This window comes from Talpa occidentalis, unplaced genomic scaffold (assembly GCF_014898055.3).
Source record: "Talpa occidentalis isolate TD23 unplaced genomic scaffold, MPIMG_talOcc4v2.1 talOcc4.3, whole genome shotgun sequence".
Lineage (NCBI taxonomy): Eukaryota > Metazoa > Chordata > Mammalia > Eulipotyphla > Talpidae > Talpa > Talpa occidentalis.
Window position 1 is genome coordinate 70,306,801 of NW_023603184.1, and position 16,838 is coordinate 70,323,638.

General features: G+C 35.1%; 1 protein-coding gene across 25 annotated transcripts in view; it reads right to left on the reverse strand.

The window, feature by feature from the left end:
• The window catches only part of NCKAP5 (NCK associated protein 5), a 1,249,968-nt gene that overhangs the window by 483,923 nt on the left and 749,207 nt on the right, over positions 1–16,838 (reverse strand). For all 25 annotated transcript variants that reach the window (XM_054699647.1, XM_054699644.1, XM_054699660.1 and 22 more), the window contains one exon: positions 16,609–16,669. In XM_054699647.1, coding sequence (XP_054555622.1) covers positions 16,609–16,669 — 61 coding nt within the window. The remainder of the gene's footprint in view (positions 1–16,608; positions 16,670–16,838) is intronic.

Sequence of the window (16,838 nt, forward strand, 5' to 3'; positions counted from 1 at the left end):
GAAATCTTTGATACCTAAAAATAGGCAAGTATCTCTTAGACTTGAAATGTTAAGCATACTCCATAAAAGGAAAAATGAAATACTGAATTTTATCAATTTTATCAATTTGTTCTGTGAAGTATCCATGTTCAAGATGAAAAAGAAAACTACAGAGGAGGAGAAAATATTTGCAAACTACATATCCTACAAAGGACTAGTATCTGGAATATACTAATAGTTCTTGGCAGAATGTACAATGGAATCTCAAAGTTCAACAGTAGAAAATAAACAACCCAGTTGGAAAATGAACAAAAAGATATGTCACCAGAGATTATGTATAGATAGTAAATAAGCATATGAATTATATTCAACATGATTAGCCACTGGAGAAATGTAAATTAAAACAATGAAATATCACTACGTACGTATTAGAATGACTAAGGATATGGAGAAACTGAATTACTCAAACACTGCTGGTGGGAATGTTCAACAGTAAAGACTATAGTTTCATTAAAAAAAAACAACAACAACATGCAGCAGCTAATCATGTAACCCAGATTCTAATTACTGGGTATAAATAAGGTACCAAGTCAATTAAACCTTATGTCTATGTTCACACAAAATTCTGTGTATGATTGTTTATAGCAGATTTATTCTTAATAGCCCCAAAATGGAAACAACCCAGATGTCCTTTAAAGGGTGAATATTAAAAAACATTGCGATATATTCACACCAGGGAATACCCACTATCTAGCAATAAAAAAGAAGCAACTACTAATACCTACAACTGCCTGGATTATTCTCCAGAGAACTATTCTGAGTGAAAAACAGTTCCAGAGATTATATTCCTCATCATTCCTTTTATTTAGCATTCTTAAAATGACAACACTATAAAAATGGAGAAAAAGATTAGTGTTTGCAAGGGTTAAGAAGGTATTGGGGGCAAGTGGGAAATAGGTATGGCTATAAAAGGACAATAGGAAGGATCCATATTATCACAGAAATATTTTATATCTAGACAGTATCAATGTGATTTTATAGTATTGTTTTGCAAGATAGTACCACTGGGGAACTGTCTAAAACGTTCCCTGGAATCTTTGTTTTATCTTACAACTTCATATAAATACAGAGTTATCTCAAAATAGAAGTCTATTAAAAAACAGCTGGAGTAATTATTAATCTTTGCATGAAGATACTTTCACTTCTTTTCAAATGCACTGATTAAGTATATTTTAGTGATCAGCAATTTGAGTTTTACTAAAATTGTGAACATTATCAAGGAAGTAAATAAATAAAAGCTAGCCAGTTACTTCTAGTCTCTGAGTCACGTGAATATCTTTTTGTCTTTTAATTATAGAAAGAAAACATCTGATTTAATTCCAAACTGTGTTTAAAAAGAAGTTTCCATAAAATACCAAGAGATTTTCGTAGACAATTAAGTCTACTGAAGATGTTGTACTCGCAAGGTGGCTGGGTTGCAGTTGCTAAGGGTAATGTGACACTAAATTCACTGCATTTAAATTTCATATATATTTATGCAAATACAAGTACATACATGATGTCTATTAGTATGCACTTAATTTAAAAATAATAATTTTCTGAGATTCCATTTGCTTTTAACTAATGAGAATCAGAGGAAGTACTAACTCTCTGAAGATAGTTTGAAGATGGTCAGCTTGTACCTGAAATTGACCATTTTGGACTTTTGCACATCATCAAGCAACAAAATACTTCCTTGACAACAGAAGTGCGGAAACCATGAAGTACACTCGAAAGAGGACCTCATCGTAGCCCATTTCATATCTTCCTTGGAATATCTTGAGGAGCATACATATGGGGCTTCCTAAAGCTGCGGATAAAAGCAAGAAAACTAAGGTGCACTAGCTCCCCAGCTTCCACTGAATATACTTCTATAGCCCACTAATAGTGGGGAGCATGGCAGCAAAGTAAAGAGTAACACAGAAAAGTGTGACTAAGGACCACAGAATGCTCCCTGGTGACTAAAAACACTATCAGCTAGATTGACAGAAAGAAGAGCATCTAAGGCAAACCATGTTCCTAAACACTGACAGTTGGGTAAAAGCAACATAAATCACTGATGCCTCTGTGGTACTTGGAGTTCAAGCCCTGCTGAAGGGAAGCTGATTCAGTGCAGGTTCTGCACTAATCATTGGTGAGTTCTACCTTAGGATGGATCAAGCGAATGTACCAGAGTCCGTCTCTTTCACTGAGTAGAAATATAAATCCTGGACAGTAGCACAGATCTTCTTTCTAAGCACTCCGATAAATGAATGAGAGCAGGCATAATGGAGAAATATATTAGAATTAGAGTTCAAATGAACCAAGGTACAGTTTGCCATTGTACCCCCTCTGGTATCACTTGACTTAATTCAAAGATAGCCTTTAATTCAGAAATGCATAACTGGTGTGAACAGAAGAAGGTCCAAGATCACTTTTCTTTTTGGCACTAGGAGGATGACAGGGAGTCCATAGGATTGGAAAGTGGGGATACCTAATAATAGATTATTTTCTAGTTTCCCTTCTCTACTTCCCCTACCCCTGACAATTCCATTCTGATGGTGGCAGCAGAAGGGAAGTTAGATGGCAGGATGGGGATACAGAATTCTGAGGAAGGGGGACCTTCTTTCTTCCCCAAGGAGCTTCAAGAGTGAGACAAGAGTGAGAAGAAAACTCTTGATTTCTTCTCTTGATGTCTTCTGAGTCTTTAGTTTACCTAAAGATTTAATTCTACTAGAAATAAAATCACAAGAGGTACATTTGAGAAAATTGGTGAGCTGATTCCAATAGTGAAATGGAAATAAATGGAACTACTAAGAATAAAAATATCTTGCAAAAGAGCAGAGTTGAAGATATAAATTATATTACATTAAACTTCATTACACACTCTCAACAATCAAACAGAGAACTATTTGTAAAGAATGAAGAAACAGATGATAGAAGTGACAGTCCATATAGACAAACTAGTGTATATACAGGCAAATGGTTTCCATAAAGGACCCCCAAGCAATTTAATAAAGGAAACTAAGTATTTATTTTTTCAAAACCACACTGAGATACCACCTTACACGAGTAAGAATGGCACATATCAAAAAAAAAAAAAAAAGCAACAAATGTTGGCGAGGATGTGGTGAAAAAGGAACTCCCCTACATTGCTGGTGGGAGTGCAAACTGGTCCAACCAATGTGGAAAGCTGTCTGGAGGTTCCTTAGTCTACTGAAAATGGAGCTACCATACGATCCAGCAATCCCACTCCTAAGGATCTACCGAAAGGACACAAAAACAGTGATTCCAAAGACCACCTGTATCCCTATGTTTATTGCAGCACTATTTACAATAGGTAAAACCCGGAAACAACCCAAATACCCAAAAATCGATGACTGGATCAAGAAGATGTGGCATATATACACCATGGAATATTATTCAGCAATCAAAAAAGAGAAACTCATGCCATTCGCAGCAACATGGATGGAGCTAGCAGGAATTATGCTCAGTGAAATAAGCCAGAAGGAAAAAGAAAAATATCAGATGGTTTCACTTATAACAGGAATATAGGGGAACCAAATAAGACATCAGTGTAAAAAAATAGTAATAACAGTACAAACCACCACAAAGCGAAAACAGACAATTATAAACCAGACACATCCTGCAGGGGAGGAGGAGGGAGAGGAATGAGAGGGAGGGAGGGAGGAGCACAGGGGACTGAGGTGATGGTGCACAGGTGCCTTGGGGAAGGAAATTGTATGGGGACTCAATCTGAGGGGGTGGGGGAAGCAAATATTGTCTAAAAAATGTAAAAAATGATAAATGTTAAAATTTTAAAAATCTAAAAAAATAAAGGAAACTAAGTATTTTTTTAAAAAGATACCAAAATATGCAGATATCTATATTTATAACAAGTGACTTCAACCCCGAATTCATGGCATGGACAAAAATTAAGTTCCAATGGACCAAAGACCTACATGTAAATTTAAAACCATTAAATTTCCAGAGTGAAGATAAAATAATATTTTAGACAACATTGAGCAGGCAAAGGTTTTTAGTATAAAGGAGGCACTAATTGTGAAAGAAAAATATGATTTTATTATAATAAATACCTTTGCTTGTCAAAAGACTCTGCTACTCAAAATGAATAGGCAAACCAAAGAATGGGAAAAAAAAAAATTGCGGCACATATTTTAACTAGAGATTTGTATACAAAATATATAAAGAACTCATAAAACTCAGTAAGAAATCTAGTCTCTTCCCTCAAATAGACAAAATAATTTAACAGACATAAATGGACAGGTGAACAAAAACTGCTTAACATCTTTCATATAAAGAAAACACAAAGAAAACACAAATTAAACAACAATGTGCTATCAACACATATGAATTATAAATGGCTAAAATTAAAAAGACTAACAATTTCAAATATTGGCATGAATATAAATCAATCAAAACTCCTATTATTGGTGGAGATGTAAAATGGGACAGCAGCTGTGGAAAACATGCTGGTTATTACTTATAAAGTTAAAGATACACTTATCATAAGGCTCAGAAATTCCATTCCAATATACTTATTCAAGAGAAATAAAAACATATGCCCATAATAATAACCTTCATATAAATGGTCATAGTAACATTTCATATTAGTTAAGTTAGAAACCACTTAAAGTTTATTAACAAGAAGATTGATAAACACACTATGTGTATTCACACATTGAATACTGCTCAGTATTATAAAAGATCAAATTACTAACAGATAATATGTGTATATATACATATATACACACATAAAATGACAAGGATGTCTAAAATATCACGCTCTATTAAATAATTTATTTATATAGAATATATACTGTAGATTTATATAAAGTACAAGACAGCAAAATTAATCTGACCAATTCAACACAATCCCCATTTAAAATTGCAACTGTTTGTTTTTTGTTTTTTTTACAGAAATTAACAAGCTGATTATAAAATTTATGGAGATGCAAAATGCATAGTCTAATCAAAACAATCTTGTAAAGGAAAAACAAAGCTGGAGGATGCACACTTTCCCATTTCAGAACTTACTACAGAGTAATTCTTGTTACTTGACAGCCATAAAGTAATTAAGAATGACAGCATTCTACTACAAGGATAGACATAAATCAAAGGAATAGGAATGAAAGTCTAAAACCCTCATATTCATGTCAACTGATTTTTCAACAAGGATATGAAGACTATTCGATGGTGTAAAGAGTGGTAATTTTAACAAATAGTGCTATGATAATCAGATAGCTACATGCCAAGAGAATGAAGTTGGACCCTTTCCTCAAACACTATTCAAAAATAACTCAAAAGGGATTACAGACCTAAAAAATAAGTGATAGAACTACAAGCTTTTTAACAAAAATCTTTGTGACCTTGAGTTAGGCAAGACCTTATTAGATACAACATCATAGTAGCAAAAAATAGATAAAATGGGCTTCAAGATAAAAAACTACTGTGTTTTAAAGGAAACCATCAAGAAAGCAAAAGGAAAATCTACAAGCTGGGAGAAAGAATTTTCAGATCATATATCTGATAATGGACTCATATGTCCATGAAAATGAACTGCACAAGCATTTCATAGTTGCCTTATTTAGAATAGACCAAATTGAAAACAACTCAAGTATTTGTCAAAAGGAAACTGCATAAACAAATTGTGATTTATTCTTACAATAAAACGCTATTTGGCTATGAAACGACACAAAACTAAACACAAGAAAAACCTACTGAGACACAGAATACGTGGAAGAATCTCAAGTCTCGAGACACAGATGTTAAAGGAAAATTCAAGAACAGGCAAAACTAATGAATCACATAAAGTTGCATAAGCAACTGGCTTATGCAGTGGTGGGGTGTGACTCAGAAAGGTTAAGGAACTTTCTGTAGTGATAAAAATATTCCATATCTCAACTAAGTAGTATTCTAAAAGTCTTGCCTTGTTTGAAAATGGCACATCATCTAAACAGTTTTCAGTTGCCCCCATATCTCCAATATCTGACTGGAATAAAAGGAATACATTTAAACTACTGACTAGGAATAAAAGGCAAACATTTAAACTACTGACTGTGGTGACTAAGATGTATAGTGAGCAGGGAGTTCTATATGATGAGTATGGATATTATCATCAGGAATACTATTTCTACTTGCAAGAATCCTAGGGAAATCTAGGAGACTCTAAAATGATACAACTTTCTCATGCAGGTTTAGGTGGAATTCAGCTACATAATCCATAGCATTATTCTAAGGGTGACTGGAAACTTCTATAATCATATGCCCTTATATTTATCATCTCTGTTTCAATAAAAAGGCACTTATTAAGTCAGTCAGTTTATGTTTCTTTTTGTTCAATCAAAGTAAATACTTTGTTTTTTATTTTAATATTGACAATCATTTTTATGTCTCTGTATCTTTGGGGTATACCTTTTTATTCCTTTCTATGTGCACAGGCTCCACCAATACGCCAGTGCCAGTGACCTGTTTCCTTCCTTCCCCTTTGTTTTCTCCCATCCCCCATCCCCACTGATAAGCAATATAATTTTCAGAATCTAAGAATTCTTTTTTGCTATGCTTTGCCAGTCAGTATGTGATCTCTGTTTATTTATATTCCACAAATAAATGAAGCCATCCTGTATTTGTCTTTCAAATTCTCACTTATTTCACTTAGCATAATCACATAAACACTTCAAGATCTGTTCATTTTGCCCCAGAAGGCACTATTTCCTCTTTCTTGATAGCTAAGTAGTGTTTCATTGAGCACCTTACCCCTGTGAGGATGGACTATATTAAATAGAATGGAGTCAATAAATGTTGGTGAAAATGGGGAGAAAAAGGAACACTCATCTACTGTTTGCAGGAATGTTATTTGGTGCAACATCTATGGAAAATGGTCTGGAGAGACCTTAAAAAATTAACAGTTGAAACATCATATGATCCAGAAATACCATTGCTAGGTATTATTAGGTATTTTATTTTCTATTTTTATTAAAGATTTATTTATTTATGCATACAAGAACTGGGGTACACGCCAGAGGTGTGGGAGGGTGAGAGGATTCACCATAGACAGAGTAGGGAACAGAAGAGCCAAATTGACTGAATTACAGCGGGTAAGAAAGGAGAGGTCTGCTGAGCCATGTGTCACCATCCTGACCTGGGATCAAACTCATGCTGCAGCAGTGGCTTCGGATTGCTTCATGGTGCTGGTCTTAACCCCTTGTGCCACCAGGCAGGCCCCAATTGTTAGGTATTTTAAATAACAGAAAACTCTAATGCAAAAATATTTGTGACTTCTGTGATCAAAGCAACATTACCAATAATGGCCAAGTCATGGAACCAGCCAAAGTGCCCAATGGCAGTAAATGTTTTTTATCACGTTTATTCCCCATTTTTCAATCTTCTGGGTTTTTTAAGATTTATTTATGCATTCATGAGCTGGGGTGCAGGCCAGAGGTGTGGGGGGTGAGAGGATTCATGAGAGACAAAGTGGGGAACAGAACAGATAGATCTACTGAAATATACTGCTGAGGCGAGACAGGAGAGGTCTGCTGTGCCATGTGGGTCATCTCTGGCCAGGGATTGAATTTATGCTGAAGTGGCTGCAAATAGCTTCATAGAGCTGTGACTTAATCCCTTGCACCACCAGGGAAGCCCCAATCTTCTCTATTTGTAACCCTGATGTTAAACCAAGACATGCTTTTACTATTTCCAGATCAAAAGAATAATTTTTGCTTTGAGCAGTCTAATAATTTTCTTCTAATATTCTACTAATTTCTCTAAATATTCTAAACATTCAGAAACTATGATACATTTAATTCTATACAGATTTAGCGCATTTTTAAAACATTTTATGATATCTGCTTCATTTAAGAATTAAATAAATGGATCTAACTTAAGACCTTTGCCTCTTTCCCAGAAATATCCATTATCCTGTATTTGGTGTGTGCTATTCCTATACATAATTGATTTTTTTCTACTCATGTCAATTAATGTATGTTTTTGAAATTTGCCCACGTTGATACAGGAACATCTAGGTCATTTTTACTGCTACATATTACTTTACTGTTTGAAAAAAAATTTGTGGACTCATCAGTTCTCCTCCTAAGGGTCCCGACATTGCTTTGATTTTTCATCACTTACGAACAATGCAGAAATGTGTATCATTATATGAGCCTCTTTGCACATATTAGAGTTTGTCTGGGATTGAAATATACAAGTGGAATTGTTAGATCACAGGTTGCATTTCACCTTCAACTTTACTAGGTAACACAAAATGGATTTGTAAAATGTTTACATCAGTTGCAATTTTATGCATAATACAATTGTAAGTTCTCATCATCATTGATAGATTCTTGGAAATAATGACTTGATATGAACTACTTAGCTTAATTGATATAAAAAGGAGGTAAATTTCTGCAGCTTATTTCTGTACAGAAAAGCATCACCAAACTTCTAAGTAAAGATCTTGCCAACGCTATTCTAATATTAAATGATGATTAATATTCATGTGTTCGTTCCTTTATTTTCCAACACACTTATTCTGGCAGGTGGTCAGAATGTATCCCAGCAGCTCAAGGCACAAGGTGGAAAGGAAGTCCACTTAGGACACACTTCCACTGCAGGAGGCATTTGTGAGTGTGTGTGTACACCCACACACACACACACACACACACACACACACCAGGACAATGGAGACAAGCCTAACGTGCACATTTTTGTGACATGGAAGAACTGGAATAAGCAGAGAAACCCCACACAGACATGGGTGATGCTCCATCAGGAACTGATTTTTTTTCTCATCAATGTTACAACAAAATTCTAAACATCAATATTTGAGGGGTGCTGTAAAGAGGAGGTCTACTTGCTACCTATCCTTTCCTTGTTCTGCAAGTGTTTTCAGACTTCAACAGCTTCCAGGTAGGTGGGCTTGTATATAATTTACAATCTCCATTTTTCTGAAGAAATTTTAAATGTTTATGGTCATGACACTTCCCTGTTAAAATGACTTGCTAATCTCATTAGCCAGCAGTTTATACATCCATTTATTAATGATGTCTTTAAACACACACACACACACGCGCACATGGCTTTTACTCCTAAGGAACTCCTAGTTATCAATCTTTCTCTTCAAACTTTGTACATTTTGTCTTTTTTTCAAAAAAATAAAATCCTCCTTATTTCAATATAAATCTATCTCCTTACCTTTACCTCTAAGTTTTAAAATTTTGCTTGATGTTTAATACCTTTTAAATATAATTTATTACATAGTCACAGTGGCCTCTTTGAACTGTCCACTCTTTTCACACTGAATTTTAAATCTACTCCCATAATATATTCCTCCACATAATTGGGCCTACTTCAAAACAATCCAGTCTTTTATTCTAGCTGATTTAAATATCTTTTCCCAACACCAGACTGACTAAATTGCTTTAGATTATAATGAATCTTTATGAGTGGTAAGATACAACACTCCCTATTATCTTTCTGCAAAAGTGTAACATCTATATTTAAAAACTTTATTTTTTGTAACAGTGTTAGGATTAGTTTTAAAAAACAATCAGTGAGAACCCAGCTTGGATTCTAATTGGAATTACACAAAATGCATGAGTCACTTTGAGGTAAGTTGATATCTTTATATTGAGTTCTATTTTCCATTGATTTTGGTCTCACTGTAGATTCCAACAATTTCTTAATTGATATTTTATAAATTTCTTTTCATATTTATTCCTAATATGCCTTCTGAAATATCATTTTAAGAACTTATTTTACTACTTTTCATTGAGATAAAATTAATTTAAATACTGTATATTATTCAGAGGTGCAAGATCACACCTCTTCAGATATTTGCTACTGTACCATATCCACCTATCTTTTAAAACTATACTTTGTAAGATTTGATGATTGATGTGTGGAATTCTATTCATTTATATAGTTATTTTACATCTAACAATATTCTAAATGTTTGCTTAAATATTTCCTTAAATTTTCTATTAAGACAACCACTCGCAAGTAATACAAATTGTGCACATGCACCCACACACCACTACCATACCTTATATCAGTTACTTGTCTTATGCTAGTTTGGGCTAGAAGTAAAACAATGAACTGAGGCAGTGACAGAAGGCATCCTGGCCTGTTATTAATTTTAAAAAGAATGCATCTAACTTTTCACTATTAGGTAAAATGTTTACTGAAGATTTTTGGTGGACACCCTTTATCAACTTAAGGAAATTCCCCTTCTATTTTTTTAAGATTTATTTATTTATACAGCACTGGGTACATTCAGAGAAGCATGGGAGGGTGAGAGAATTTACCAGAGTCAGAGCAGGGAACAGAACAGGCAGACTGATGATATACACTGCTGAGGGGAGCAGTGGGCACAGCAGGAGAGGTCTGCGTGCCATGCGGGACCCCCGCCAGCAGGATCGAACCGGCGCTGCAGAGGCTGCGGGCAGCTTCGCAGCCCAGTGCTCAACCGTTGCGCCACTGGGAAGGTCCTCCCTTCATTTTTGACTGATTATATTAGTCAAAATTTATTATGAATGGTATTGACTTTTATCAAATGTTTTATTCTGTCTTTGTTGCCAATTTGTTTTATTTATTTAATCTATTGCTGTTGAATTAATTTTCTAACATTGAACAATCACTGCGTTACTATAATAAATGCCATTTTAAACAAGTCCTTATAAAAATTGGCACCTCACAGCCAGACCTGGGTTTTAAATAACCTGTCCATTAACAGGAACCACTTCTGCTTGGGGAAATAACTGATTTTAAAACTATTTCAGGAAATAAGCCCACATGAGCCTGAAGCATCAAGAAATTCCAGGAAGTGAAATAAATGCTTAGAAGGCAAAAAAGGAAAAGAATCAACAAACACACAAAGCCAATTAAGAAAGTAATCAGAGGGCCATGGGAATCAACTAAAAGAGTTCCTAATGGCCAAACATGGAACAGTTTAAGCAACAAAATGAAGCAGTTTATATTGATTTATAAACCAAAATATAAATATCAATACCCTCATAAATCAATACGTAAGTGATTGAATAGAGAAAAAGAGACAAATATCTTGTGCAGATACATCAAAATAATTTTTGTACATACTCCATCCTCAGCACAGCTTCCTGCTCCTTAAATATGGGTACAGAATGCGCACAGGGACTTCTTGCCAAATGGGACAATATGAAAGGGAAACTTCACAGTGGAAACCTGACAGACAATATCTCAGCCATGAGTTCACCTTAATAGTGATAAGTTACATCAGTAAAATATAACCTTGAGGGCCTCCCTGGTGGCACAAGGGGTTAAGACGAAACCTATGAAGCTGTCCACAGCCTCTGCAGCTTTAGTTTGATCTCCATCTAGGGAGCTACCCACATGGTGCAACAGACCTCTCCTGATTCTCCCGTTGCTCCTCTCAGCAGTGTATTTCGGTCAATCTGCCTGTTCTGCTCCCCACTCTGTCTCTGGTGAATCCTCTCACCCCCAACACATCTGGCCAGCTCTTGTATACATAAATAAATAAATCTTTATTTTTTAAAAGATTTATTTATTTATACAAGAACCGGGGTACAGGCCTGATGCACGAGAGGGTGAGAGGATTCACCAGAGACAGAGAGGGGAACAGAACAGGCAGACTGACGAAATACACTGCTGAGGGGAGCAGTGGGCGACACAGGAGACATCTGCCGCGCCATGTGGGACCCTTGCTGGCCTGCCGGGATCAAACTGGTGCTGCAGAGACTGTGGACAGCTTCACAGCACTGCGCTCAACTGCCTGCGCCACCCAGGGAGGCCCTAAATAAATCTTTTTAAAAAAAAAAAAAAAATATATATATATATATATATAAAACATTGATATGATGCCATGAAAATGGCCATTTAACTTGTGATTTACCTCCCTCAAATTTCCAGTGTAATCATGAAAAATATCAGAAAAAAATATCAACAAGACAAATCCCCCCAACTACCTAACCATTATTCCTGAAAATTGTCAAGGAGATCAAAAAACAAAAAAGCTTAAGAATATGTCACAAATAATAAGAGCTTAAGGAGACAACTAAATGCAGTGTGTTTTTTAGGTGGGATCCTGAAATAGGAAAAGGACATTTATCAAAAAGGTATAAATCTGAACAAAGTACAGACTTTAGTTAATATTGTATCAATATTGGTTCATTTATTGTGAAAAAAATGTACCATATTAATATAAGGTGTTAATAATTAAGAAACAAGGTATGGATGGACACATGGGAAGTCTTTTAACTTTGCAATTTTCTTTAATCTTTGCAATTTTTCTGTAAATATGTTACTGCTCTAAAATAAAACATTTATTTTTACAAAGGAGAGTTGTGGATATTTCTCTCATTTTCTTTTTTTCAGCACCAGTTTGTATGAAATCATCTCTCCTTCACTAAAGGTTTGATTGAACTCTTCTGTAAAATCATCAGCTTTGCAACATTTTAGTGAGCATATTTTTAAAAATGTTTTACCATGAAAAATTTAAAACATATAAGTAGAAGACAAATATAATAAACCCTCAATTTCTGCAGTTATCAAAAATGGACAATTTTGTTTTATCTAAATCTTCACCTACATCCCTCTTCCAGTATTATTTTGAAGCAAGCCCAGATACGAAAGCTTTTCAGTGCAATATTTCTATACATATTTCTAAAGAATGTGGAACATTGCTCTTTTAAAAATAAGTGTAAGATCAAGATTATATACAAATATTAACAATTCTTAATGTCAAATATATTACAATGTTCATAAGTAAATCAGAAGAAACTTGACCCATAAGATATTAAACAAGTTATTAATTTCCAATAATTAAAAAAATAAAATAGTATATATAACAAAAAAAGGTTAATGGAATAGTATATCAGTACTTCACGCAGAGTGGTAGGGGGTATTTGAAATATAATAAAGGTGAAAGAAATTTTACATTATTCAATAAATGATGTTGGGAAATTAACTATCAGTCTGGAAAAACACTCTTTTAATTTCAACTCATGCCAACTTAATTTCACGTAGAATTTGCAATGTTTTCAAAAAAGAAAAAGAAAAAATATATACATTCTGGAAAATAATGAGAATGGATAGCTTTATATTCTTAGGGTGGGATGTACCTTTTTATATCTAATAAATATTAAGATGACATTAAAATCTTAAGAACAGACGAGATCTTGCAGTAAACTAAACCAATGATAGGGAGTACAAGCTCAAACACAATTCCCCAAATTAAGGGAAATATGATCATCTAACAGTTTGTGAAAATAATAAAACAATGGTGGTATTTCATAGATGGGCTAAGAATAAAGGGAACAAAAATGAAATAGGTAATATGCTGATAAAAAGCTTTCTGAAAGACTTTCGTTAACAGAATAGAAGGTCAGATGGAATTAATAAAAACTAGTGAAGTAAGGTATTCAAAGTTACTCAGCTGACTTCTGGTGAACATAGACTTTGAAACCTGTCTCACACACAAGTTCATGCTCTTCTTACTCCCACATACTTGTCAACTAGTCATTAAAAAGAAATCTTTACACACGTAAAGTGGTATCCTGGACTGAATCCTAGGTCAGAAAAAGGACATTTCTGGAAGAACAGGGGAATTCTAATAAAATCTGGAATGTAGCTAATAGTAACTAGCTAATGATAATCTCTTAGTTTTGTTAATTATACTAAGGTTATGTAAGATGTTAACTCGAGTATGCAGGTGTGCAACTCTTTTATAAGCCTAAAATTATTCCAAAATAAAAAGTGTGTTAAAAATTAAAATTCTCTCAAAAATGGTGCCTTGTAAGATATTTATTGTTCAAAGTCAATTTTTGAAAAGGCAGCTTTGAATTAAAGACTGTGATTATAAAAGATTCACTGATGATTTAACAAGTAAATATCTCATAGTACAGCTTTTTTTTTTAATACCCTTAATTGACTTTTTCCATACCGCTTTTCCTTTCCGGTACATAGGAATACTGTGGATGGTGGTCTTTAAAAGCATAAGGTGATCTGCTTATGATGAACTGCTTTCCATTTCTGCTACAGACGTGACAGAATTTCTGGGTTTGTAACATAAGAATTAAATTTAGAGGATTAATAGAACTGCCTGATTTTAGGAGCTGTCAAGACAAGGGAAGAATCAGGACTTCAGAAATAAATGAATCGTAGGAGCAGAAAAGCTGAAGCATATAATTAACTAGAAAACTCAGAGGTTTTTGACAAAGTAAGGGAAGAAGGAAAAATACTGAGAACGAGGGAGAAAAAAAAGTACAGGGCATTCTTGAAAATCAGGGCTTATGGTGTCCCTAAGGAATTGGGATGTGATAAATTATGGAAGGGGGGAAATTGTAATATGAATAGTAATAAATCACATCATGTCACTGACTCTCCCGAAGTTTTCCAAGGACTCCATCACTCAGAGTATGAGCTAGAGATCCCTGGAGACCTTGATGACTTCCTCTGCAGCCCCCATCACTTCTCTGATTTTACCTCCTACTGTTCTCCAGCCATCCTGTCTCCATGCTCCTCCTCAGGCACTCCAGGCTGTGTGCTCATGGAGCTCTTTCCCTCAATCTCTTCCTCCAGTCATCACCATGGTTCACCCTTTACCCTCCTTCACTTTTGGTCAAATACTGACTTTTCAGTGATTTACTATCCTGCACATTGTATAAAATTAGTGATCCCCTAGAGTCACTAATCTTCCCTATCTTGATCTCATTTTCTCATACTGCTTTCCATCATCTAACACCCTAATGACATTGAATGTCTGTCTCTCAACCATCAGATGTAAGCGCTCAAGTTTTTGACTGTTTCTTTCTTCACTTATGTTTCCCCAGTGCCTGCAAGGGTGCTGGGTATATAACAGATGCTCAATAGGTATTTGTTGCATCAATCAAAAATAAATATTTATCATTATCATCAATGAAATAAGAGTGATAAAGCATTGATGACTTTCCAAAGTTTTTTTCTTTTTTGTTTTTTGCATAATCAGAGTAAAATCTTTGTCTGTGTTTACTGGGCATTTTCTACACTGAGCAATTATTTTGATAATGTTTTAAAGTGGGTTTTACTTTTAAAAGACAGCTATCTGTCTGAGATGACTTTAACTTAGGCCCATTTGATGTTGGAATGAAAAAGAAAAACCTTCAAAGTCTGTGTTCCTTGTGAGCTTAAATACTTAGGTAGGAGCAGAAAAAAGCTCCCCATCTAACAGATGTTCAGTAGCATGATCTACTGAGCCAACAGAATCATAAAAATTCAACTGCCTCATGTTAAAGATGAGGAAACAAAGAAAAGTTAAATTACTTCTTCACATTCAATTGGAACATAGCTGAAGAAGTGCTGAGTGCCAGCTTGTCCTACACAAATGACTGAGCTATCACAGAACGTCCTACCTCACAAATATTTTGCAATACAGAAGTCCAGACTGAAAATTTTCAGTTCACCATTTGATTAAACCTACATTTTCTCCAATTTGTTTCCATTTCATTACACAAAGACACTTGTGGTTGCTTTGTATTATTTGAACATTCAAGATTCCCTTTGCATTGAGGTCACTAGCAGAGCAAACAATGTCATCACTTCCCTAAGTACTTCAGCACATTCAAGCGCTACTGTACCTTCCACAACCCACTCAACATTCATCCTCTTGCTCCCACCCTTTGATTTGCCTGTTGAGAGAAGTGCAAGGCCAGCATATTTTATAAATTTCTTACTCTTTTCAGTGGAAGGATTGTCCATTAACTCTCGTGAAATCAAATAGAAGCAGCCTTCAGGGTCTGAAAATGTGTCACTTCCCTTTTTCCAAAAAGCTAATTCTTTTGCTGAAAAATTGCACAAGTGCCATTGCTTTGTCATAAGTAGGGGGAAATCTGGTGTTTTATTTTCTTCTCTAAGGTAGCAGCAGAAGCAGTTAATCCAAACATGTACATTCCCCAGGTCCCCAGACAGTCATCTCTTATGTTAGAGTGGCACACAGGCAGATACTTTGGCAAAGACAGTCTATAAAATGAAGTTGCAATGGACCAAAACCACCATATTGATTTTTAGTACAATTCAAAACACAGGGAAACATCAGTTTTCTAAATGGCACATACTGAAAAGGATAGCAAGAAATTCACTGTATGTAGGGGAGAGAAGGAAAGGATAAGGATTATATTTGCAAACATTTTAGTGTTCTTTTAGGGTGTTAGTTTTTTTAAACTTGAAGAATTGAGAGGTTTGCATTATGCTCAACTGTTCTTATCTGAAACTCTACGATTGCGCATTTATTGACACTGTGCTCATAACTGGAAGCCTGGCCAGCCAATGGACCGTCAGGAAATAAAAGTTTAGGATTCTTAAGTGTTTGAACATTTTCTTCAAATAGTTTCTTTTTCTTTTTACTCTCTCCCTCCTCCCCTCCCTCTCTCGCCATTTCTCTTTTGCCCCTCAATGGTAGAGCTGTCTAAAGTGCATTCTAACCATACTATTTGCAGACACATCATTAAGATTGCTGCAAGCAAATATTTTCTTTAGATAACCTTAACCCAACAAAATGTCTTTCAAGAGTCAGATTCCTTTAGAAAGGGCATTATGAATCAGGAGAGGCCACTCAGGACTTACCACGGCCCCCTCACTTCTTTGGGCAATTTCTCGCTGTAGACGGGCCACAGCCAATTTCTCCCTGGAGAAACAAAAGCACATGATTAGTTGGCCTTTCTTCTCAGGATCCAGGCACACAGGCATGACTTTCAAACATTCTTCTAAAGTCTCTGGAGGAGCTCCTTCCTTGGTTTATTAGCTCACTTCCTGCACTAATCTTTCTATAAATATTTAAAGTGATTGGTCATTAG